Source organism: Pezoporus flaviventris, unplaced genomic scaffold (genome assembly GCF_033815535.1).
Source record: "Pezoporus flaviventris isolate CSIRO_AGI_PZ_B2104156 unplaced genomic scaffold, CSIRO_AGI_Pfla_v1 ptg000090l, whole genome shotgun sequence".
Taxonomy (NCBI): Eukaryota; Metazoa; Chordata; class Aves; order Psittaciformes; family Psittacidae; genus Pezoporus; species Pezoporus flaviventris.
Genome location: NW_026892638.1, coordinates 4,801,414 through 4,828,208, shown reverse-complemented (window position 1 = coordinate 4,828,208; position 26,795 = coordinate 4,801,414). Strand labels below are relative to the sequence as shown.

At 38.7% G+C, this 26,795-nt stretch overlaps 1 protein-coding gene across 4 annotated transcripts in view; it reads left to right on the top strand.

The window, feature by feature from the left end:
* Positions 1 to 26,795, top strand: part of MAST4 (microtubule associated serine/threonine kinase family member 4) — a 274,847-nt gene that overhangs the window by 68,534 nt on the left and 179,518 nt on the right. For 2 of the 4 annotated variants that reach the window (XM_061475791.1, XM_061475790.1), the window contains exon 3: positions 3,913 to 4,034. In XM_061475791.1, the coding sequence (XP_061331775.1) occupies positions 3,913 to 4,034 (122 nt within the window). Of the gene's footprint in view, positions 1 to 3,912; positions 4,035 to 20,262; positions 20,394 to 26,795 lie in introns of those variants that run through there. The other 2 variants (XM_061475792.1, XM_061475795.1) reach the window with 2 other exon arrangements.

Here is a 26,795-nt window from a genome sequence, read left to right as displayed (position 1 = left end):
AGGCACAGGAAGGGTAGCAGAGATGCCAGCAAATCCTCTGCAGACGGCACAGTGGGAATTCAAAGGCTGTCTTGAGTGGGACAGCAGCAGGGGATCTGTAGGTGATTTATCTGTATCAGTAACTGGTGAAAGTAGTAAGAAAATTATTATCAGTGTGGCAGCGGTCTTGTTAGATGTTGATTATCCTGAACATTGGCAGTGTTTTTGTGCTGTGTATCAGCTAAAATGCTAATTGAGATGGAAGGGATGAGGTAGAGTTGAGGTGAAGTCATTCCCTCTGTCTCCGAGTCAGTTCACTCAAAAAAGGAGGGAGCTGCTTGGAATACTAAACTTGAATACAGAAATGAATGCAGTGTGAAAATCAGTAGTGCATTTAAGCTCAGGTTTCATGTGTAATACTGATTTTTGAATCACATGGCAGTGAGGAAAACTGGATACATGTAAATTCAAGGGGTTATTAAACAAAAAGTGAAGAAATGCATACAATTATGAACGTAAAAAAAAAAAGACTGTGGAAGTACTACAGCAGCAGGAAAAAGGACTGGATAGACAGGGTATTATTGAATTTTATTTTTTTAAGCTGGAGGAATCCGTCTGACCAACTTACCGTGGGCACGGACTGTTTATTGTGTGGTGGTTTAACACAGTGGCACACTAATCTCCCAAAGCAGATGGTTTTGGAAGAAATTCTTTTTCTCTTAAGAAATGTTGACACCCCGTTTGCTTTTGGAAATGAAAAAGCCTCACTGAATTCCTATAAACTGTGTCAAACTTTTGCTTATTTTAAGAAGCACAGTATTAAATACACAGTTGTTATTTTCCAGATATTTTGTTTCAGTTGGCATTCTTGTTGATAAGTGTGAATCTCCTGGTAGTATATCCCTGCATAAAGGTTGGAGTCGTGCCCTAATAACTCTAATAAAATATGTGTTACCATCTTCTTATAGAAGCCATGGCTAGTTTTGCTTCTGTAGGAAGCATATTTATTCTATGCCATTTGTGTGTTTAAAAGCTTAAAAAGCTATGAAAAGAAAAGGAATTCTAGACAGTTTCAGTATGTTGTGAGCTCGGCAGTGCCCTCAAGGCTCCTGTTTGGGGTAAGGATGGGACAAGAGACCATTCTAGCCTCACACATGCTCACGTTTTCATTGTCAATTTTGATTGCGTTGGCTGCCTAATTAGCTGCTCCACAAACCCTCCAATGTTATTTTAAATATTTCTACAGTTTAATCATGCAAGAGAGAAATAATGGGATATTAAGTGAATTCTTAGAGTGCAGACATTGGCCCTAGTGCTGAGTTAATTTCTGCTTTCTTGTCAGTCAGGCAGAATCTTACTGTTGAATGTTAATGTTGAATGTTTGGGATTTTTTTTTTTAATTACTGTGGTCTGGGAAAGGCTTAGTGTGATGAGTTTCAAACCCCTGCAAGAAAGGGCATTGATGAACCAAAGAGTGAAGCTCTTCCCCATTTTCAGAACAAGATATATTAAAACAGACCTGTTTCTTGCTTGCATTCTCTTTTGTTCTAAAGATCAGAGGAAAACTACTGCTTTTCAAGTATTGATTCCCATGATGATAAAAGGCACCAAGGCTATACTAGTGATCAAGTTGCAAGTTGTTTAACGATGTTTTCCTGGTGGTTTATAGAGTGGCTTAATACAGAGAAATTTGTGTAATGTTTGTTTGACAAAATAGGTGTTGCCAAAGTGTTTTACTGATATTACCATCAGTGATATGATTTATTGTTTGGAGCTGTCTTGACTTCGCTGGAATTTCAGGAGCCTTCTTGCAGACTTCCATTACATTAGTCTGCATTCTAGCCTCAGAAATCTTTGTAATCTGATGATACAGCCCTAGGAAATGTCTAGTGTCACCCCAAGAATCTCATATTACCACTGACTCTTGGGGGCAGAATCAAAATGCAAGAAAATGCATAGACCTCTTCTGATGTGGAAAGTATTAAAGAAATAGAGCATACCTGTTTAAATGTGAGGTGTGTATAATTTAGTTTTTTCCACTAACTTTTTAATTCTCTTTTTCTTGCTTGGATGAGAAGGAGTTAACCTTTTGAGGTGCTGTAACTGACTGCACATATCAGTGATACATATCAGAATTGACATCAATGGAATATCAAAGATATGGACATGACAATCAATGCCTTAAGCTTTTTATGGTGTCCTTTTAGTTGAGGATAGTGGGAGACTATGTAAGAAGGTAATCGGAATTTGGTAGAAACAGGCAGAGAGAGCAGATGGGAAATTAATTCAGTTTTTCCAGTTCTGGGAAATGTTATCCTGGATAATTGAGCAAAAACCCACATCTTTTTTGTATGTTTTTCTTCTAGGCTCTGGCAAGCTGTTAGCAAATTGGGTGAAAAATGTTCATGGGTTCCACTTTACCAGTATAACAAAGAACAATAGCACATTTTGAAGACTAATTGGGAAGCATTAAAAAGACTATTTTGTGCTGCTGCTTGAGAACTCTCTAGCTCCCAGAACAGTCAGTTTCCAGCAACTCTCTGAGGATCTGCTGTCAAAAATAGGGTTCTGAAGCAGAAGCCTTTGATTTCCTGGCAAATCTGTGCACACCTACCAGGGTGCAAATCCTATAGCAGTGGTCATGCACATACCTACTCACTCCATAGTTCTCTGAGATTACAAGGTTAATGAGGTAATAATTAGTAATTCCAGGAAACAAATGTTTAGGATGTGTAGTTGGGAAGATGGTTTTCATTTGAGCTGGTCAATAAAAATTTTGCATTGTGATTTTGAACCTAGATTTGACTAAATTTTTTTTTTTAATTGTCACTTTGCATCAGTTAGTTGGTCTTCTAAGAGAAGTCAGTTGTTTTAGTAGAGTCTCATTTTTGCATAGTTTTCAGAAATAACTAAGAACTTAGGCTGTACATCTTTGCTAAGAATTGTGTATAGCCTCTTACCCTGTTTCTTGACGTCTGAAAGTAAGCAGAACAGAACAGCATTATTATATGCCCGTCATCTTAATATAATTCCCTGAGTATTCCCCTGATGCTGTTTTGCAGCTTAGGGGCTTCCTGAGCCCATGATGCTTTCTGCCTGCTTAGTGCCTGTAGGGAGATGGTCATGACCAAGTGGGAGTGCTTGATCAGGGCTCTGACCTTCTGTTATGCTTTGCTCAAGCAAAATGACACTTTAAGGCAGCAAGTACTGCAACCATGGTGGAGGGCTATGTCAACTGCTATCTGAGAGCCCAGTGTGTGTGTGTTCCTGGGGAGTGGCTGTTGTACGCCTTGGTGATCTCCACTTTCTTGGTATGCTGGGTAAGGATACTTTTTTTGGAATTGAGTGAGGCCTATTAGATAGATTATAAGCCATTTTGGAATAAAAGCAGAATAGTCCCCATTCACAGGGCAATATTATTGTTATCCTCATAATAAGTGCTTTATTTCAGTAAACCTCACTTTGTACCTTGTACTCAGAATTCTATTGCTTCAGGGTTAGATGGAATGGTTTGGTTTTATTGTTTGGTTTGTTGTTTTTTTTTTTTTTCCTTTTTGAGTAGTTGTTTTTATTTATTTATTTTTGTCTACCCCTCAGAATTTAGGTTCCTTTGGTTCAGACCCACCATTCTGGATGTTTGTATCTGTTGTTGCATTAATTGTGCTTGTAGGTAGGAAAAAGGTATAGTTGTGAGGTTACTGAAAAAAATGAGTTTGCCTAAGAGAAGTGTTGCTTGTGGAAGGGTTAACAAGAAGAGCTAGCAAGTAAACAGTAGGAATTCTGTTTGGAATTCACTTTGGTCAGAGCTATAGTGAAAGAAACAAGTATTTTACAATGGTAAGAGCATTACCTTACAGTAAACATTATCTTATAGTAAGCATTGCCTCATCTGCAACATGTAACATTTTAAGACAGTCTTTTTTAACTTGACAGGCAAATATCTGCTTCCCAGCACAACAGGGCAGCAGCTATGGCAATCTGCAGAGATCTCCAATCTTGTTCGCCTGCACTACCAAGCACTTGGGAAGTCAGCACCTTCCCTGACTCCTAATTTGGTGAGTAATTTTTTTCAAAGCTCGGAGTGTAAAAAAAAATAAATAATACGTTGCATTTCTGTATTCATTGGTGGGGGAATGGGGATCAAACTAGAGCTGACTTTTAGAACAGCTTCTTGTCCCTGAGCTGCTTTTTTAAAGTACCTAATGCATTCCTGCATATAACATTACTTAGTATGTTGAGTGCAGCTGAGTAACATTTATGGTAGCAGCAACTCTGAATTGGGCTACTGGCTTTTGCATAAAGTCTGAGCTGAATATTGCATTGATGCAGCCCTTTGCCTTTATGAAGTTTCTTTCCTTAAAAAAAAAAAAAAAGCGCATGCATTTAAAGATAGCAACAGAAGGTAACTGTGCTTTCTCCTGATTATTCTTTTCTATCAATGTCTTTGTTTCCACTCTGCAGGACTCTGTCCTCAGGAGAACTTAGCTGTATAAAGCATAAGCTTAGTTAGGTTTTTGGATAAAATGATCAGGGAAGAGAAAAGGGAAGAAATGCCTCATACACTAAAACTTTCAGCTCTTTTTTTTTTTTTAAGCACTGATTATGCTATTTTGTGGTTCTGTGTATTGGGATCCAAAGAAGTGTTGAAATTTAATGCAGGACCTCATATAATAGCCTGTACTTTTCTTCAAAGACTTACTTGAATTGCTTTAATATATTTCATGTTGTATAAAAAAAGCAGAAAAGTTTGATTAATGCTTTCCCCTTGTCCCTCTTCTGCCTTTCCACTGGTTACCAAAACAGCGTTGATCCATGTTTACTTTCTAGTATAAATTTTTGTTTCCACATGAGATTCACTTTAAAAAAGGCTATGATTAAACAGTGCTGAACAGATACCACCATGCCAGTTTTTCATATTATACCAGCATGTAGATGTCTATATCCTCCACAAATCTATCAGAAATAGTATTTCACTTCAAGGGCAACAAATCTGCACATACAAATGTAACTGTGACTTCTCCTTAGTGATGGTGTTAAGTGTGGCTCTTTGGAGCAGATGTGGTTTATTTGACTCCATGCTAGTTACAGAGTATATTTTTGGAAATTGTGTGCTTTGAGCCCTAATGTTTTTCAGGGAACTGTTAACCTATCGATTTCTGGTTTCTAGTTTGTTAGGAGAAACAGTATTTGGGTTATGTATATTTGAAATGAATAGGAAAATAGATGAAAGGTCAGAAATCAACATAAATTGCATAAAAATGGTACAGTTTTTCCTTTTCTGTAGTTGGGAATTAAAGCCATAATTTCTTCTAATGATCTGAATTAACTAAATTTAAAAAGTGTTGTGTTGCTTTAGTTTTCTATTTCTGTGTGAACAATTACTAGTTGTCATGCTACTAGCAGTGTTCTGCTCTTGTTTTGGTGTAATGCTTAACCTGTAGAGAAGATTCAGCAGCATTTTGAGGAAAAGTATTTTGAATGGTCATAAAACAAGAGACTAATGAAAAATTCATTGAGTCATGCTTCTGTAAGGGCCTTTTGTTCATCACCTGTCAACTTTTATGGCATATTTGTCTGCTACAGACTTCTTCATTCCTGTCTCTCCACACTTTTATCTGTGCCTGACTGCAGCTTCTTTCATGCTGATGCAAAAGCAGGTGAGAGCCTTTTATGTAGATCCGAGCAGACTGTGCGTGGGGTGGAGTTGCAGGTTCCTCAGAAGTATTTATTTCTTACCTGGAACTGCCATCAGGCTTGCGTCCTGAGGAGTAACGTTGTCACATAAGGCAGAGCTCTTCTCAAGCCTCCTTTGACAAAGTCTCGTGAAAGACTTTGGGCCTTTGCTTAAAAGGGGCTGTAAGTTAGGGGTCACTGCCTCCTTTTTTTTTTTTTTTTTTCCTCTGTCTTGCTTCTGTGATTTGACAGAGTTCAGTGTATGAGGCCTATTGTTATGTTTCAGTAACGGGAGCTTTCAGCTGTGTTTAGAAAAGAGCTTGACTTTATGTAGAAGAGATCTGTGTGAAGAATTTCCATGTTCAGTCTGAGTTGAAATGATTTAAAATGCACTGTTTCATTCATCTGAGAAATTATTAGCCTGTAATTAGTTCCTCTACTAGGGCTGATCATTCTTGCTGGGATTCATACCCATCTGATGTGGACCATTACTGTGGCAGTGATTATGTGCCAATATAGACAAGAATGACAAGCTAGCAGCAAAAAGTTACATACTAGTAGAATTGCAGTAGAATTGTAGTAGAATTGTAAACAGGGGACAAAATACTTATTTTTTTGCTTTTCTGTTAACAATTTGTAAAAGCTTCCCAAGATTACTTCCTGTGTTACAGATGTAGATCTTTCTGTGGGAAATTGTAGATTTTAAAATAGGTTAGGGAATAAGGATTAATAATGGACAGCAGGTGTTGCTTTAGATGGAGTTCAATAGCTGTGCATGGTTCACTCCTGTAATATAGGCAGTTGGGCTATAGATTGAAAATAGAGTTTCCATATAGAACCATGTAAGTGGGTTTAAAAGGTGTTTGGGACACCTGATTTTCAGATGTATGGCCAGTGTATTAGATTTGCTGGGGGCTCCTAATTCAGAGATAGCAAAGTCATAGTTTTATTACTTTTCTGCTTGTGGCAGGTGTATGTTTAGTTGTCCACAACACAGCTTATGTGTTCTGGTGATTGCACAGATGATGGGGGTCTGCAGAGTATTAACTTGGGCTTAGAAACATTAAGAAAATAATACAGAATGTCTTCAACACTAAGCAGAAAGATGATGCTGAGGTGTGGAGCAGTTCTGCTTTAGAATGTTCTCACAGGTCAAATGTTGGTCTGGTCAGTTTCTTCCCCTTCACAGTCAGTGGAGAGGTAATGCATCCTCCTAGAAAGGGGTTCAGAGTATGCATCTCACTGCTGAGTTTTCTGGAAGCATAACAAAACTGTGGTAGAGCTACTTTATCTTAATCTCCTTGTTCTATAGGCTGACAGTCATTTTGCCTGATTTTAGGCAAATTTCAGGATGAATTGACTGCTGAAAGAGTTTCTTTTCTACTGAATTGGTTTGGGACTTCACTTACAGTTGCTGCCTCATTCAGCGTCCAAAGTTTGGGAGTAATTCTCCTGCTCTGTCCTACCTCGTTGCCACTCCATAAGTGTTTACAAATACCAGTATTACTTACCATTTTGACTTGTCCATTTTTATTAATGCTACTAGAATTTTTGGAAAATAGTTCAAAACAAAGCCATTTTGCTTAATATCTCATTGTAACAAGACAATATTGCTTAAAATTATGATAATGAGCCTGAAACTGCCTGAAAATTGCAGAAAGATATTTTGTCTCTGAGTGGCACTGATTCAAGTTCCTGATTTCAGCTTTTTTTCTGAATAGTTGCATGCATAAAAACAGTAGAAACATGAATATAAAATATCTTTATGACACATGATGATAAATGTTTACATGAAAGGAAAAGAATTTGTCCAAATTAATTGGGTAAAACTTCTGTAGATTTGCTTTGTCTTCACAATGAATTAATATCAAACTCCTGTTCTGTGGCTTGGTTTGTTTTTTTTTTTTAATATTTGAATGGTGGTGTGTTTGGTGGTTTACTGCTTTAAGGAGCACGAAGTCTTTAATTTTGTTTATCTATTTTATATGGACAAAAAAACCCCAACCCAACCCAAACAAAACAGCGACAACAAGAAGGCAAAAAACCCTACAACAAAGACTTCTCACAGTTCAGGGAGTCTTTTAAAATTATTTTATGACTACTCAATGATAACTTAGTTTAATAATGGAACATTTTTGACTACTTGTAAATAGTAGTCATAGTAACTTATGATAACTAGAGAAAAGGTAAAAAAAATGGCCTTTATGAATCATTTATGCTCTTTCCTAGTAAGCAGTGAAAGGATGTTTTGTCTGACTACAAACATTTGGTACTTTTTAGCATACCACTTCTTCAGTCTTTTCAAGATTAGTTTACCTCTTGATTTCTCCCTCCTCCATCTCCAACTTCCTTCCTCCTCACTCCCAACTGTCAAATATTGCTGTCTTTTCCGAAACAGAAGACTGAATTTGCAAGCATCTGTACTTCAGTATACTTGCTTTTTATTGCCACTTTATCAGTGTTAATTTGTAAGAATAGTCTTACGGCAGCTGAAGGGTGGTGATTATATAAAGTGCTGTTTTATAAGATGGATTGCCGAAAGGAAACAAAATAAGAAATGTTCAGTGTCTAGGAAAAGCAGTTTTACTTCTTCAGAAAGGGCTTTGCCTCCTTTCTTTTAAATAGTATAATACTGAAAATGAGTAAATGTGTCTTTGTTAAGTATGCTATTAACTTCAGCTAAATCGACATAATGTTGACAGTTATTATGACAACTGTTTAAAAACTAATTATGCTAATTAGAATGTAACTACTAGTAATTGCATGTATTCAAACAGCACACCAACACCCTTTTGTGTGTTTTATTCCCCAGATGCAAGGCAGCTATTTGTTGCCTGAGAAGCTGCAAAATCAGAGCTTAGATAATAAATGATCACAAACAAATAAAATGCATTCTTTAGAAACACTAATTAGTTAAGTGAATGACAGTATCAGTTGTGCTTGAACAGACCACATAATTAAAAAAAAGGCCTTTATTTAAAAGATTTATTTTAAAATTATAGGAAATTTTTTGAACTATTATTGTCTGTATTCAGTTTTATCCAATGAATATCAGGCGTAGCTGAATTTATTTTTAAATAAACTTTCTAGACAGCAAGAGGAACCTGCATCTAAAACTTGGAATGCTTTGAATTTTAGCTTTCTGATCAGGAATTCAGATTTTCAATGCCTAAGATTGTTGGTTGTGTCCGTGAGCAGCTATTTAATACTCTGCAAATTAAGAGTATGTACAGGGATGGCACTTGTGAGAAACATGAAGAAGGTATAATAAAAATTGCCTAAGTAGCTATTCTTGGGTCTTTCTCTAAAATCTCCTGAAAATAGTTAGCTAGATTTCAGTAACACTGAGACTGAACTGAGGAAGTTATTTGAATGTGTCATGGTTTAAGCCCAGATGGTAACTCAGAACCACACAGGTGCTTGCTCACTCCCCGTGGTCCCTTCCTCCCTCCGCTCCCAGAGGGATGGGGAGGAGAATCGAAAGAATGTAACTCCCATGGGTTGAGATAAGAACAGTCCAGTAACTAAGGTATAACACAAACCACTGCTGCTGCCGCCAATAATAATAATGATAAGGGAGATAACAATGGAAGAGAATACAACCACTCACCACCTGCCAACTGATACCCAGCCCAAGCAGTGGTCTAGCTGTTCCAGGTAACTGGCTCCAGTTCATGTACTGGGCATGACGTGCTGTGGTATGGAATACCCCTTTAGCTAGTTTGGGTCAGGTGTCCTGTCTCTGCTTCCTCCTGGTTTCCCCTCCTCCCTGGCAGAGCATGAGACTCAGAAAGTCCTTGTTCTGAGTAAGCATTGCTGAGCAACAACTAAAAACATCGGTGTTATCAGCATCGTTCCCAGGCTGAAAGTCAAAACCACAGCACTGCACCGCCTACTAAGAAGGAGAAAAATGACTGCTACCCAGGACCCTAGGCCATTGTATAGATTTGAATACCGTATTCTTGTTGGATGTAAAGCCAGCTTAACTTCTAAGACTAACCACTGAGAATCTTTTTAAAATGCGAAGTATTTATTCCTATGAAATGCTAAAATTGCCAAGTAATGGTAGCAATTTCTTCCAGCTTTTAAGAAGAGTTCTTCTCCCTTGTGTTTTATTTCATTAGTTCCTTACCCATGAATATGTATTTGTGTTTATATTTCCTTGTCTGTATTTGCCTTCTAACAAATTCTTAATTGCAGTTCTGATTCAGTAGTTAGTTGTAATTTAGTAGTTGAGAGAGCTAAATGAACATTCATCTTCATAACCACTCCTTTACACTAGATATTAGTACAAAACAAAAGGCTGGAGTTTACCTGGTCCAGAGCCATGAAACTGTAATACTTTCTGACAAGCTGATGCAAGAAGTTAATAACTGGCCCCTCCATTTCACAAATACAGATGTATCTCTATTTGTCTATAACATTGTTTTTAAAATAGTCACTGCATGTTTGGGTTTAAAAAATATTTGTAGATTCAATTATTTGATACAGTTCTAAATACTTGATTCCTTTCCTAAATCGGTCTGATTAAAATTAGTGGCTTTCTAAGTTCTGATGCTTTGCTCACTTATTCCTGATGGATTACATAGAGAAGGCATGATCGCCAGGGATAAGTCTGTTAAAGATGTAAAGATCTTTTGATTTCTCTTGAATTGAGAACACATCTAGTGCTGCAGAATATCATTAGTTAATACTCTGATTGGAATATCATGGGAAAAGCACGTAAAATAATTTCTCATAGAAGACTGACCTAGGTTAAGAAGTCTTGCAAGGATATCCAACATATCTTCGAAGTGTATCCAATTTGTGGTGAAGTAGGTCGCGTTCCATCAACCTGTTAGCTACCAGCTGGCAGGATGTATTTGAGCATATTCTGGAACTGTAAGTACTTTGCATGGTTTGTTAGAGTTGAATTTAGATATAGTCCTCTTCTCTATCCTGTTAATGGTACAAAACCAGTAGAGATTGAATGTGTGTAGGAGCTAGCAATACATCCTTATTTTGCACATGGGTGCCATTCTTCAGTTTTTCAGGCACCCCATATAACGATCTCATTCCCTCATGTGATAGTTTTCCATGAACAGTGAAGAGACTCACTAAGACCACTTTCTACTTCTAGATAATGAAGCCTGTTGCAATTATCTTCCTTAGCCTGTGTTGTCAGCTGAGCATGCCTTACTTTTTGAGGTTCTATTTGTTCCTGCAGGACCTGCACAGTCAAGATCAGTACGCTAGGTTAAGTGTAGTGCTTTATCCCTAGAACTGAAGCTTCTGACTGTTATGTTAGTAGAGACTCGAATAAGGGCTTATTCTGCTTGTCTGCTGTCATATTTGAGTTCTCTGTGTGTGGTGTTAGTGATAGTTATCTTACAGTGTAAAGTCTAGATGTCTTTCTGGGAATACAAGCTTTCTCAGCTTGTTGACAGACTTTGCTCAGAGGATAATCAAATAAATGTTATAATCTGTGATTAACAAGGAATGAGACTCGGGAATATATTGATGGACTTTCCGGGTCTTAGATCAAAAGCTTCTGCAACCCCTTGAAGGATTTATAGTGGTGAAAATGGGAAGGAGGATAAAGAGGGTAAAAAGGACATAGAGAGCAGGAAGTGAAGAAACTGCAAAAAGGACTATCAGAGGGATAGATTTAGGAAAATCTAGCTATAATGCTGTCTCCTTGTCCCTATCACAAAATACAGAAGAAAACTGACTACTGTGGTTTCGTTGTCTAGTCAGTTAACACATCAATTCTATAGTTTTTAACATTTAATGAGAAAATAATAAGTTGTAACTTGAAACTAATGTCACTCACAGCTCTGACTTAAAAATAAGGGAGATGAAGTAGGCATGGGGGAATACCATTATAAGTGCAGGAAAATGACTGTCTGCACTTCTGTCTGCATTCAGGATCTGAAGGCATAATACTACTTTTTATTGAAGGGGATTGCTCTTGTGAAGAATAACCACGTTGTGGGAAGTGTTGAATCTTACAGTGGAACAGCCAAAACACATTAAGAAGAATTATACAACTTTAAGGAAAAGTACATTAATACATTATTACATTGAGAAAATACTGTACCCCTGTTGAGATTAAAGGAAAAGGTTATAAAAAGGAAAAATGGGACATAATTTATCAAAATAAAGGAGAATAGATGTATCTTTGTTCAAATGATTTAAAAATAAAACAAGAATTTAAACCCTTCCAAAGTTTAATAATTGTAGTTGGAATGCAACTTTCCTATTATCGTTTTTGCACATGAACCAAACTTGTAAGTATTGAGACTACTCATAATGTTATTGGTGCTGTTATTGTTTTGCCATAAGGAGTTTTTAAGAATTTGCTTCCTTTTTCCGCATTCAGAATCTAAAATATTCAGTTGAGCTGACTGTTAGAAAATGCCTCAACCCAGAGAATTCTTCTTAACTTGTTCTCTCAGATATAGGGAACTGCAGACTTTCAGATTTAAAATAGCAAAACTCCTGTATGTTGTTGTTTGGCATTTCTTGGGCATATACTGAACAAGTAGTTCAATTCAACAGCTTTTTTAAAAAGGATGGACATTTTGGTACATATGCAGTTTTTCAGCTCTTGTTGAAAAGAGATCCATGAAAGAAACAGACTGTACTCATGATGTGCCTGTGCTTCAGAAATAAATTTATTTTATGCTATTGTTTACTTAGAGAAAACTTGGAAAATTGGAAGGCTTGCTGTCTTGGTTGGACTGGTGATTCATTATGTTTTTTGCTGAAATAAAACCCCATGCTATCTGATGCAAAAGACAACATCACTGAAGTTGAAATGTCTATTGTAACCAGTATTCTCCTATATGTTCTGTCTTTGAAAGGGGGGTTGATTACTTATTTAAAACATTTAAATAAGTTTGCTTCTTCAAAAAGTTTTTATTCTGATATTTTTATTAATGATTTGCTACCTTTCTGAGCCCTCTGAATGGCTAAGCCAGAAATGGGTTGGTGCAAGTAGTATTTTTTCTGGCAGGTGACGTGAAAACCCAAGGTATACCTATGTTGTCCATGGAATGTGCATCCTTTCCTCATGGCTACTCTTACATGTATAATTGAAACTGTTGGCAAGGTATATGTGCTTTAGTATGAAAAGGCAGTTTATTTTCAAGAACCTTAAGATATAATCAGAAAAAACATAGTAATATTTTAAAGAAACAACTACAAGGCATCTGTACTTATTTATGCATAAGAAATTCTTGCATTCTTATACTGACCTGTGGCTTGCCACTTACGTAGGTTCATCAGCTCCAGAAGAAGAGAATTAGAGTTCTGTTAAATAAGGAATTTTTGATTTCTCTGTGCTTGTGATGTGTATTCTGAGTAACACACAGTGGCTCAGAAGCATAGCAAAATCTTACATAAGTACCACTGGACCTAGTAGCTGGAGTGCTGTCTTGGATAAACCAGCCTGGCTTATTTGCATGTGTTTTCATGTAATGTGGTTAACGGGAACACAAATTGAATAGCACTCTATCAGTCCATGCAGTGCGTCTTGCCAATAGTCTGAAATATAAAAGAGAAGTAAAAGGAGTGATGTGCTTTGCTCTGTGTGGGAGGGTAGATTTGTAATACTGAAGGGGAATATAGGAAAATACTACCAAGAGCTTACAATTTTGTTGTCAGGCCAGCAATGCCTTGCCGCAGCTGGGGACTTATAGGAAGCAGTGCCTTGGAAACATTTGGCTGGTGAAGCTTGTCTGTTTTCTTTTCCTGAGGGATACTACTGGTTGTTATACTGAGTCCTGAAAAGGAGATGTTGGTTTCACATGGAGCAGTTGTTCCATACTTTTTCTAAGCCCTTAAAAGGGACATTAGGCAAATGGAGTGTAAATGGCTGTATAGACATAATACTGTAAGTTTTTCACTTTGAATATTGAAATGTGTATTGTTTAGTGTCTAAAATTAGATGTGAATTATTATGTCATTATTAGTAGTTAATGATGATGTTATGGATGTTACTTGATTATGTTAGATTAATTAGTTTCTCAGTATTGCAATGTATGTTAATAATTATTAATTGTCTTTATTAATCTCAATTTTAAACAAGGCACCTTTACCTCCTAACACCATAAATGGGAGAATTGCTTTCCCTGCTTCCTAAAGTAAGGTACAAGTTCATGTGATACCAATGTGTGGCTTCTATGGATAAATATCTTGGAAAGTAATAATGAAAAACACGCAGTGGATTTATTACCCTGTTCAGATAGTTTGTAATAAAGCTGGTCTGTATTCTCTCACTGACTTCTTAAATATACTTTCCTCTTAATTGAAAGGAACAAACCTTTCTATAGTTGTGTAAGAGGAAATTCTTGCTGTATATATTATAGAGCTACAGTTCTCTCCACTAGTCTCTGCATATAGACTAAAAAGCTGTCTGCTGCTTTGGGTGGATTGTAGCTATCTCTACCTCAGTGACAGTGTAAATGTGGGTCTGTCAATTTTGGCTGCTAATTTTGATGAAATGTCTCACTTCCAATGCTGTAGCTGATGTCAGTGACACTTCAGAGAGCAACAGAGCTTTCAGAACTTGAAGAAACAAGAGGCAGATGGATAAAGTGTTTCCATAGTCTTTTTTTTCCCTCAGAAAACATTAAAAGCATTGCATTAAAGAAAACTTGGGAGAATGTCACTGTAGGTAGTGATACTATAAGTGTCTGATTTATGTAAGATGACTAGGTGTTGGTCACATAAAATTCTTTACAGATTATAGTAATTGTGATTCTCTTCCAGAATGTTTTTTCAAGCTGATACAACAAATAGGTGCACATAATCCAGGTCTGAGTATCATAAATGCCTTTGGCTTTCATGCTTCTGTAACTTCACTTGATGATCTGGGATTCATTATGATTTCTAATGAAATCCTTTGTCCCAACAGCATTGTGGAATGACATTATGGAATTTTTGATGAGGCTATACATATATGTACAGGAGGGTTAAAAAGTTTTGGGCGATTGTTTTTAAACAGATTTTTTTTTGTGTGTTGAATAGACAAAAATGTAGTCTGTTATAGGATATTTGAAATTCAATGTTGAATACTGAGTAAATTCCTTTAGGAACTGAAGCTATTTTCAGAATGCTACAGAACAGAAAAGTGATCTCAGTGTTATGATTTCTTACTCACATGCACAATATGATTATTTTGGTGTGGCACATAAAAGGTGGCTCTTACGACCATTCAGAAAGGTAACTTTGGGCTCCTTTGTGAAATTGTAGTGTAATTTTCCCTTGACAATTTGTGCTCTAAGCTATCCTTAAAAGTAACTTCAGAAGGCTTCAATATAAAGTTTTTGTGTTTGAAAACTTTGAGACCCATGGTGTGTCTTGAGAAGAAATAATCAAAGTGGGATCTGCCTCTGAGAGATGGTCGAAGATGTTGCTGGAATTTCATGCACATTTCATTCAGAGGATAGGGAGTTTATGCTGCCCTGGACTCTGAAAGACTTTAGAGAGTCAGGTCTGAAGTACTGTTCCTAGAAGGCTTGATATTCTTGTGGGTTTGCATGGATCAAATAAATCTTTGGGATCAAGAGCATACATGTGACAGACTTTTTTTGAGATGAGGTTTCTGAGTGTTTTCTGTTTCCTTTTAAACCTGATGTTTGCCTTTAGACTGCAAGGAGAAACAAATACTGTTTCTTTGCATGGTGAGCAGCTTATCATGAATACTACTGAATCAAAAGAAGTGTGACCAACAGGTTGAGGGAGGTGATCCTGCCCCTGTACTCTGCTCTCGTGAGACTTGCAGCACTGTGTGCAGTTCTGGTGTCCTCAACATAAAAAGGACATGGAACTGTTGGAACAAGTCCAGAGGAGGGCCATGAGGATGATCAGGAGCTGGAGCACCTCCCGTATGAAGATAGGCTGAGAAAGTTGGGGCTGTTCAGCCTGGAGAAGAGAAGGCTGCGTGGAGACCTCATAGCAGCCTTCCAGGATCTCAAAAGGACCTGCAAGGTTGCTGGAGAGGGACTCTTCCTTAGGGGACTGTAGTGATAGGACAAGGGGGAATGGGTTTAAAATTGCACAGAGGAAATTTAGGTTAGATAAAAGGAAGAAACTGCTTACTGTGACGGTGGTAAGACACTGGAAGAGGTTGCCCAAAGAAGTGGTAATAATACTCCATCCCTGGCAGTGTTCAAGGCCAGGTTGGACAGAGCCTTGGGTGACATGGTTTAGTGTGAGGTGTCCTGCCCATGGCAGAGGGGTTCGAACTAGATGATCTTAAGGTCCTTTCCAACCCTAAGCACTAGTTGTAACACCAAATACCCCCGCAGAATAGAAAGCTTCTAGTTAATTCCAGTGTGCAGTGAGGAAGATGAACTATTGGGTTACTGAAGCTTGGATATCAGGAATCTCTGCTACTTTTGTATGAGCCTTTGCATTTGTGGTGAGAGACAAACACTTTTGGGGGACAGGTAGGAAGAGTGAAGATAGAACCATATTTTTGTCCCACTTTTCCACCTTTCTTCAGTGCTATGCTTCACTAATAATTTTTTAAAAAGCTATCTCCTTTATCTTCTTTTCCTATTAATTGTGTATTAGCCTTATCCAGCATCATGTGCCACCACAATTCTTCTGGCAGGAGACCTATAGAAGTTGAAAACTGGATCTTAAAAGTTTGAACTGGAATGATTAGAATGATAAAATAGTAACTGTGGAATTGGCTAGCTGTGATGTAAAGACTGGAATATGTAGAAAAGACTTGGATGATGATCTTGAACTTGGCTGCAGAGGTTAGGTCTGGTTTGATGCGTGAATTTTTGTGTGTATGTGCTGCATGCACATATATATGGTTGCCAAGTTAACTTGCACTGCTTCTGTTTGAAATTTTCACATATGCAAAAGCAGGGTTTGCATGAGTTTGTTTCAAAACTGTTGTAACTCTTATTGTAACATCTAACAGGGCACACTCTGGTTTGTTCTAGTTATTTCTCTTTTCTCTAATGTGCTTAGAGAAAGGCTGAATAGGAATTAGTGTTAAACGTTTCCATGTTTTTCCATTCCTGTACTTGTAAACGCAGATATCTCTAGTTACACTGGGTCCACTTACCTGGGCTTCTGAAGATAGCTCTTAAAATATTTTCATTTTTCTACCAGCAGTCATTTGAATTGCTTATCAGTGAACAAAAACACAATTAAAATCTCCCTTTTTTTTACCAGTGCTAAGGAAAAGCCATTCTTATTCTTTTGGACTGCCTTAAGGATGATACAAACTTATCAGAATGTAAGGCAATTACTGCACTGCTTCTTATCTATTCTAAGCATCAGATTTTTCACATTTGAGAAAATAATTAAAAAAAAAAATCGATGGTGATTTGATGATGTATTTAAGGCATAGGAAATAGCCCTGACAGAGATAGATTTAGAGGGTAGAGTACAAGTGAGTTGTTACGTGGTATGTAATAAATACGATTTGTCATATGCTGCCACCATGTGTAGTATGGAAGAGGCAGCCACACGTGTATACATAAAATTAAATCTGCATTGTAAAACTGCAGTTATGTGTATATATATATTCATATGCCCAATTTTTATCTTTTAATTGGGTGATTTCAGTAATCACAGTAATTTCTAAATTCTTAGTTCTGTCAGTCAGTATTCTTTTCCAAGTGAAGCAATATGATTAATGTAAAAAAATAGCAGTTGAATGAGGAAAAAACCCAGTCTAAATGTGTGTAATTGTCCTGAAAACTATCTGCTACAATGTTTCTTTTCAGCTTTAATTAAACATGTAGTTCGGAGTATGTATCTAAATCAATTCTGAAACATGCCTTCCAGTACCTTCTCATATGCCTTTATAAATTGCAACATAAGCAGAGAAAAGTGCCACTTCTAGAACTGACAGTGAATGTAGTTTTCATTGAAAGGTAGTTTTGCACTTTTCTGTTTGGGATTAATCTCATCTTCCACTGGAAGGCAGTCTTCTCTTTGTTTCATTCTCCTGCCTTCCAGTATTATTTAGGTAGCTAGTCTTTAGTTTCTTTGAAAACGAAGTAAAACTTGTACCCTGTTTGTCTGTAGCTGGAAAATTTATTCATGCAGGAAACATCTTTGCTTTGCCTGCTTATTTTTTCTGTAAATTGTCCATGTACACAATTATAATTTTTGTGAAACTTGCAGTGATTTGTTTGGTTGTGAACCTCTTGCATCTATGTCTGTCAGAGATATGTTACTTGGAGGTATGACTTTTTTGTTGTTTTTCAAGTAATGAATTCATGGAATTTTGAATGCTTTGTAGACCTCTTGGTTAGATGGGATATAACACTTCTTTCATCTACATTAGTCATTTATTTGTAGTCACATAAGCTAACATGATTGTTGAAATAAAACCAACTAAACCAGCATTACTTACTTTTAACAGAACTTGTAAATTGTGCATAAGGAGTTTTGTATTTCAGTGATTAAAATAAAACTTGGGTAAATCTGTAGGTTGGGTATAGAAATGCAAACACCTTGCAGCTGAAACCTGTGGCGTGGCATGAGAGGCAAATTATAAGGTTTTGCCTCTCACCTTTGAACCTGGGCAATCTTTGGCTATTGCCTCAAATTAATTTTTGCTGTGCTCACTGAAAGCATAACAGCAGCATTTAAATTGTGATACACTTGCCTCTGTCTTCTCTGGAAATAGAGAAACACAGAAAAGTCAGGATGTGACTGCACTGGGATGTGAATGACAGGGTTAAAATTTTAAAGTGATTAAAAGAAGAAAGAAAAGATGACATTTTGAAATAGAAATGGAAAAAGAGGAGCACTGGGAGGAACCCAGAAGGAGGTACCTGTATATCCTTATGTAACTAATATTTTCGTTTAGTTTCACATACATGAGGGATCTATTAACTTTTCAGTCTGCTGCTGTAAAGTGGCAAAGTTCTCACCAGGTCCAGCATGCTGTTCAAAGAGGTGTCATAAATTAATTCAGGAGAGTTGATCAGCCTTTGTTACAGAAGAGGTCAGACTTGATGGTCACAATGCTCCCTTCTGGCCTATGAATCTATAAATTTATCAGTGTGCTTGATTTTCTTATCTCAACCTTGTGGAACTGTAGTTTTGGTCAATGCAAGCTTCTCCTTTGTGGACAGAAATACAGCTCTGATCCTGTAACTGAAACTGGTAATGGCTAATCTGAAGCCATTCACCTGGTGTTAAGGATGAATTTGGAGCTGGAGATACGGAGATTCAGGGAAGGGGAAATGTCCAGTTAATGTGTAACTCTGATAAAAATTGACTGGTTTTGTCTTGGTTTGTTGTTCTTGTTTTTTTTTTTTTTTTTGGGGGGGGGGGTGTTAATAGTATATTTGGAGGGCTCAGAAAAACATAGCTTACCAAAAGTGCTGAAATTTTCTTTCTCTTTTATTACAACAAGTGTAAAATAATGTTAATGCATTTCAGTCATATGAAGCAAAGCTGGGGAGGAAGGGAAGGAGATACGGCAGTGTTTTCTTACTCTGTTCTTCAGATAAACTGTTACTGCTCACCGTTATCCTTCCCAGCAATCCTTCATTTTTTGTTCTAAATGCTTTTGCCCCTACTATGGAATTTACTACTATGGAATGTAGTACTACTATGTTTTTAGTACTATGGAATGTACATGGATCCCTTCTCGAAATGATGCAGTCTGACAGGAAATCAATATTTTTTTTTCATTCTAGATTTGAGGGTGTGATTGTCATAATCCGCATCTTAGACTGTTAATGGGTTAATAGTGTGTGTGGGGAAATCAATGAATAGCTAATAGCAGTGTGTGTGTGTGTGTGTGTGTGTGTGTGTGTGTGTGTGTGAATCAATCTTTTGCTTAACCAGAATCATAGCTGGTTCTCTTGTCAAAGAGAAGTCCAGTACCTATTTTTTCCTCCTTAGAATCTGTGTTTTCAACGTAACCTTCTCGTGTTCAGCACCGCGTTTTTGAGAGAGGGTTGTTTTCCTTGCTTCGGTCAGGTGAGGTGAGGTGAGGTGAGGTGATGTGGCGCCTGGCTACCTGCCCAAGGTCACACACAGCCTGACCCGCTACCTGCGGCTCTCGGCGCCCTGGGGCACTCCGCCCGCCGTCTGTCCGCCGTTCTAAGAAGCTTCGAATAGGAAGCCCTATTGCCTGGAGGCGCAGTTTCTCATAAGGTGCTATTTGATGTATAAAAAAACTCTTGCATTATGCAAGTGAATGAAAACTCCCAGGCAGGCAAGAGCTGAACGGTAGCTGAAACAGAACGACACAGAGGAGGTAAACGCGCTGGAACACTGAGGCAGTGAGGTGGCGGTGCCGGCGGGCCGTGTGCGCCTGCCTTCTCTCTCGCCTCAGGACGGGCCGGGCGGGGAACGACTGGCGGGACCGGTGCCCTTTCCCGCCGCGCCCCCCTCCCGGACACATCCCGACCCCAGGTGAGACGTCTCAGCCTCAAAGGGCTGGGGGCAGGGGCCGGAGCGGACCGAGCCGGTTCCGTTGTTTCCCCCGACTGCCACCCCTCAGATCCCCCACCTCACCTCCGGCCCGTGCTCCGCGCGCAAGGCTGCCCCATTGGCGCTCGCCGAAGTTGCCGGGGTGCACAACTCGCGCGGTCACGTGCCGCGGCGGCGCCAATCGGCTCGGCCGTGATGTCAGCGTTGAGCAGCTGCGGGGATGCGGAGCGGGGTCCGGGCAGTCCGGCATGGCCAGGCGGCGCGCGGCGTGAGGGCGGCGGAGCGGAGCCATGGACGAGCCGGGCATTCTGCGCAGGCGAGGGCTGCAGGTAGGAAAGTTGCCGTCGCCGGCCGCGAGGCGCAGGGGCGTGCCGGCGGGTCCGGCGGCGGCGGCGCACCTGTGGGCGGCAGCTGCGCCAGCGGTGGCCCTAGCGGGCAACGTTCGGGGCGCGGCGGCAGCGCCTGCCGAGGAGTTGTGCGCCGCGGCGGCGGGCGGCTCCCGGGAGCAGCCGTAGCGCTGCGTGCTTGTTCTCCCCGTTAGAGCGCTCTGGAGGTGGGGTATCGACGGCCATTACCTGGGGGAGAAAGTTTCGCCTGCTGACGGCTCTCTGGGCGTCTGCGGCATACTTTGTAGAATGGGAGCGTTGCCGTTCGCAGACAGCTTTTGGCTGACTTTTTCACTGGTGTTCATAAACGCAAGAAGATTACATATCCCAAATAGAGTGTGGGTTATGGCCAAATGTTGGTACCGTATGTTGCGGGAACTCAGGACTTGAGCTCCTTTTGCATAACGTATTAGAAGCTTAAGTATATATATATATATATATGTGTATATATATATATAGGCAGAGAGCGTTTTAATAAAGAGCATGTGACAACAGTCGAGTGTAGGGTACAGTTTTTTATCGTTTCACCAAAATGGAGCACCACCTCAAACTACATTATTCTGGCCCATTGTTTAGAAAGCCCCTTTGCCCAAGTCCTCTTAGCGATGAATGTACTTCCTTTCTTTTGTTTTCCTTTACATCCGCAGTGTTTCAGTGGGAGGAGGGTGAAGAGGAAAGCCTCCTTGAGTTTGAGATCTTTAGTCTTAAGTACTGTAAAACCCACGTACAGTGTTTAAAATGCGCTGAACTTGTGTAGTTCTGAACTTTTCAGAAGGATGCCCTTTCTGATTAGTGCTCTCGACTTGATGCTGATTAACTGTGACAGTTTTTATTAGATGGCTGAATACAAGTAGAATCTGTAGCCCGTGTTGTTACATAGCATAGAGAAGTCCTAAATCTCTCGGGACCTCTTAGTCTTTTAAGAATCCATTAGCTTTTCTTTAACTTTTTGTGTGATAGCATTTGCCTCTGAAAGGTGAATAACTTTCATGAAAAGATTCTGAGATTTTGCTTAGTCCTCAAATCCTGAATCGTTTCAGTCAATGGATTGTAAAGTGGGAAGGAGAATCTCTGCTGCAGGTTGGGACTGCTAATGACAGCTTTTAAAGGAGAAGATTTAAAAATTTAAAGAGGTGGATCTTCACAGAGAAACCGGATTTCCTCCTGTTAAACCTGTTGTAACCCATTGAGCAGCGTAAACCGGATTTCTGCCTTTTGACAAGAACTGAACAGCAGCCTGTTCTGATTAAGGGGTAACTTAAACTGTAATGTGAAAGCCCATTGTTGAGTCCTGCAAACATTATTTTTTATTTTTTGGTATGTGTTTATTGTCTGCAACTTCAACAAAATGATTTTGAATGAATACCGAGAATATTTCACAGAATACTTGATTACCTCTTTGTATGCTTACGTGGTCACTTGAGAGCATTAAAAGCTATCTAGTGAATAATCCCAGTACCAGGAAGACCAGTTCACACTTGCAGTGCATGCAGTAATAAACTGGAGCTGTTTTTAAAGATCTGTACCTCATGACTGTCATCAGAATCTAGGATTCTAGGGTGGAGAAAAAGAGGCAGTTGGTTGAACTTGTATTAGTTGGCATGCTGTCATCTAGAGAAAGATGGAGGGGAAGAAATCCTATTTACACTCAAGTTGTATTCCTTAGACCCTTAACTGAATCTGTCTTCGTATTGTCCTCTTCCTTCCCTTACATTCTGCTACCCTATGCTTTTGTCTTCATCAGTTGTCCATGCAACTAGCTTTAGAGACTACTATGTTGAATTTGAGAGCTAGAAAGCAGCTGATATGACATGTGACATGGAGCGTAGCTGCTGTTTAATTTTTGTTAGTAAATACTGATTAGGTGAAGTCTCCCAAGTTGTTTGCTTGGCTGACATTTGCTTTTTATAGTACATCTCAAAATAATGAGTTGGTTATTTTATAGTAGTAGTATATGTTCTTACCAGAGGACAAAACCCTAAGTAGTTCCACCATTGTGCTGTTCTCTGGGATTAATCCAGGTATCTTCTGTCTCTGTTTCTTTTTTATATGTTACTGATCCTTTCCTTTAAAGGCTATTGAGAATATTCTGAAAGGGATTAAAAAAAAAAAGAAAAAGAAAAGGTTCTGGGTTAAGGCTGTTCTGAGATCTTCAATGAAAGGTCAGCTAACTTCATGTGACTTTGTCAGTTCTTTTGGTTAGAAGTAGAAGTGATTTTGCTTAAGAGCTGTGAGTTTTCTTAGGTTAAGGTGCATTTAAATTAAACCAGTCCTATAATGCGAAACAGCACATGCTTAAATTAAAAGCCAAATCGGTGCAACTGCTGTTTTTTTTGTGTTTGTACACAATTTGCTTCAAAGCTTGATTTGCAGGACACACAACGCATTTCCTTTTAGATGGGAACCCGATGTAGTTGTATATAATGCTATGTACCATCATGCTGTGTTTAAAAAAAGCCAGGAAGCAGCTTGAATTGAATCTCAAAATATAAGCCTTAAGTAAATATGTAGACATGGATAAATCTTGTTTTGGTTTGATATGTGAAAGGCTTTTCTAGTGCTCAGGCTTCTAGGTGTGAATCTGAGCTTTTAGTTTGTTGCATCTTGAATACCTACACCTAGTTAATCTTACTACAGCCTCTTCCTATATGTTCAGTTATTTACATTAGTTGTATTCATAGAGGAATAAAAGCTTCTGAATCTGTAGTATCTGTTCCTGTTTGATGAGTGGTTTCTGAAGTTTTGATTACAAAGAATGCATTTTGTTTCTAAGAAATGTCAGGAGAAAATTGAGTATTTCTTCCAACTTCTGAAAATGCTAAATGTAATTTAATGTGGACTGAAATAGTTCTATCTTGAAAATAAGTTTAACACTCCTCCCCCTAAAAACAGCTAACTAGTACTTGCATATTTACCATTCTCAATTGCTTTTTTTTGCTAACAGCCTATGTTTCATCTTTCTTGTGTGAATTTGTCTAGTAGGTGTTTGTCTGAGCAGTGTGTTTTATCCTGCCTTAGACCAAAGACTCCAAACTGTCTGAGCAGTGTGTTTTATCCTGCCTTAGACCAAAGACTCCAAACCCACTTGATGGTGGGTATAGGTAACACATTTATTTCCTTCAGTCTGTAAGAAAGATATGGGAATGTGGGAGAAATCTCACTGCCAGATGCAGCTTCAGTTATGCTACCAGAGCTGATGAAGCTTTCTCTTTGTTGAACAGATGCTTTGGGCCTTCCCTTTTCCTTTTGCTAATTTCGGTTCTGCCTCTTAAAGTGGCTGGTAAGCAGTGTCTTTTAAATCTTGGGGTAGTTACATGAGCTTTTTTAATTAGGCTTGCAGAAGAATTGACCAACAGCAGAGAAATTAGCTATACATGAAACCTCCCAAATGTCAAAGAAAATGGTGTGTATGTTTGTTTTCTTGTCTCTAGGTGTGCTTTCTCTTTTTTAATGCTGAGAAATTTTCATGGAGATATAAGGCTTCTTGAAATTCAGGATGACTGATTACATTAAGTTTGCAGAGGCAGGATTACAGCCAACATGAAAAATTCCAATTGAAGATCTTCTAATACTGTACTTCAGGCATTGATTTGGGGAGGGGGTGAGGTAGAAATAATAAAAAAAAGCAAAATTCAGATTATTGCTGTAGAAATGAAAACACGCAGTGTAAATACAAGTGTGGAGTAAATGGAGTGTTGCTGTTCTGACACAACTGAGGCGCCAGTTTATACTATAGTTTATACTAGTTTATACTATACTATATATAGCCATATATTTCTAGAAAAGATGACAAAGGGTACAGTCATTATCTAACCTTGACTACTCCTTTCCTGAACCTCTGAAATCCTTTGGTGAGCTCAGTGGTGGAATCTGTAGTGATTTGAGCTGAGCTTGGTTGTGTTCTAAGACTCGAAGGAAGCCAGCTTTGGAGTGGTCCATGCACTTGTTCTCTCCTGTTTCTGAATCACTTGGCTTATCCCCAAAATTGGCTTGTGGTTTGTTTGTTCTGTCTGACTCTCTGTCTGTGTTTCCATGTGTCCATCTGTCCATCTTCCTCCCTTCCGACCCTGTTTAGTTAGTAGGAATAGTAGCTGCATGAAGGATAGCAGCTTCTGATTGAAACAGTTTTGTGGAGTTTTGTTTGTTTGTTTGTTTTCAATGCCATGCATAGTTCTCGGTTTGACATTTTGTTAGCATTGGCTTTTACTCACTTTGTCACAATTAATGAAACTAGTAGTTTCCCATGTTTTCTTTTGAAAGTTTTTGTAAGATGCTTTGTTCAAATTTGATGCAGTTCTGACTGTGATGCTGCTTTATGTCATGCTTAACATAATGATTTGAGACTTGTTTTCACCAACTGATACACTATATTTGCTTTAAACTTCTTAAGCTAATGGTTTTATCAAAATTGCCCACAGGCTGTGCGATGCCATTAATTCCTTTTCCTATTAGATTGAAGCAATAAACTTTTTTTGCTTATAGCAGTGCTGTTACCCATCTGAACATTAAAATTACATAAAAATCCGTAGATGATAGTTCTTTATTCACTGAGTGGTCCACCTATCAAATTGATGTCTCTCCAATTTAGAGACAAGGATGTTGTGTGGGACAGTGTTGAACACTTTGCACAAGTAGATGATGTTGACTGCTCTACCCCTGTCCACCAGTTCCATAGCCCCATCATAGAAGGCCACCAAATCGGTCAGGCAGGATTTCCCCTTAGTGAAGCCATGCTGGCTGTCACTGAGCACCTTGTTGTTTTTTATGTGCCTTAGCATGCCTTCCAGGAGAATCTGCTCCAAGATTTTGCCAGGCACAGAGGTGAGACTGACTGGTCTGTAGTTTCCCGAGTCATCCCTTTTCCCCTTCTTGAAAATGAGGGTTATATTTCCCTTTTTCCATGATTTTTCAAATATGATGGACAGTGGCTTAGCAACTTCATTTGCCAGCTCCTTCAGGACCTGTGGATGGATTTCATCAGGTCCCATGGAGTTGTGCACATTCAGGTTCCTATGAGTATCTCAAACCTGATCCTCTCCTACACTGGGCCTAGGGTCTTCGTTCTCACAGTCCCTGAGTCTGCCTTCCAAGACTTGGGTGGTGTTGTCAGAGCCTTTGCCAGTGAAGATCGAGGCAAAGAAGTCATTCAGAACCTCAGCCTTCTCCAAATGCGGGGTAGCCAGTTCTCCTGAGAGCTTCTGGAGGGGGCCTACGTTGCCCCCTAGCTTGTCTTTTATTCGCTACGTACCTATAGAATCCCTTCCTGTTATCTTTCGCATCTCTAGCCAAGTTTAATTCTAGCTTTCCTCACCTGGTCCCTAGCTTCCCGGACAACATCCGTGTATTCTTCCCAGGCCAATCCTTGTGTAGGTGCTGTAAAAGAAAAGATTTCAAACATTTTCTGAAAATTTTATCACTTAAGTAATCAAACCCACAATCTTAAAGAAACTAATAGGTGGCCTTAGTTGAAAAAATGGGGCTTGTGACGTAACTGGTAACCAGTAGTTCCTGGTACCAAACAACCTTCCTGAATTTCACTTTCAGCTGTCTGGAACCTGATAGTTTTTTTAGAATACTTAGCTTGCACAGAGCACTGAAGCGCATTAGTATGGTTGGACTTGGTGATCTTAAAGGTCTTGTCCAACCTAGTTGATTCTATGATTCTAATATGTTTAACTTCAAGCGTGCATATGTTTTTGCTTATGTTTTATGTATTTGAATATTCTCTACAGATAAATGATGCTTTTTTAAGTAAGGAAACATATATCAAAGTGCATTTCAACTAATACAGACTCCTCTCCTGTCCCATAATGTAACTTTATCTTCCTACGTAAAAAGAAAGGGAGACATGCTGAAAAGTGTATGAAATGGGTGCTTGCGTTAACTTCTGCTTTGAGTTCTTTTGATGTGAAAAGTTTTTTAATGTATTTTGTCTCTTTAAATTATGCCACAGAAGAAGGATACCATTTCTATTTCTCTGAAAAAGCCTAGTTATCCACATGTTCTGCAGTGCACTACATTAGGGAATTTAGCAGTCAGAAATTGTGTGCAGAACCTGAAAATAATCACTATCCTCTTGCATTTTCTGAATACAGCACTCACAGGTGCAGATGGAAAATTTAGGTTATGAGTGGAAAATTGATTTTGAACTCCAGTGCCCCTTATAAGCACTGTTTCCTAGTTTTAAATTTCTGTAATTTTTTCAAGATTATAGTAAATGTGGAGAAGTGCAGGAAAGGGAGGAGTTGTATAAATTAAAAATTAGCAAGAGCAAATGTCTATGATTTGCAAATACAGGGTAACAGCTATATTTATGGCGCTCTGGTTCTTTATTAGTTCATGGGC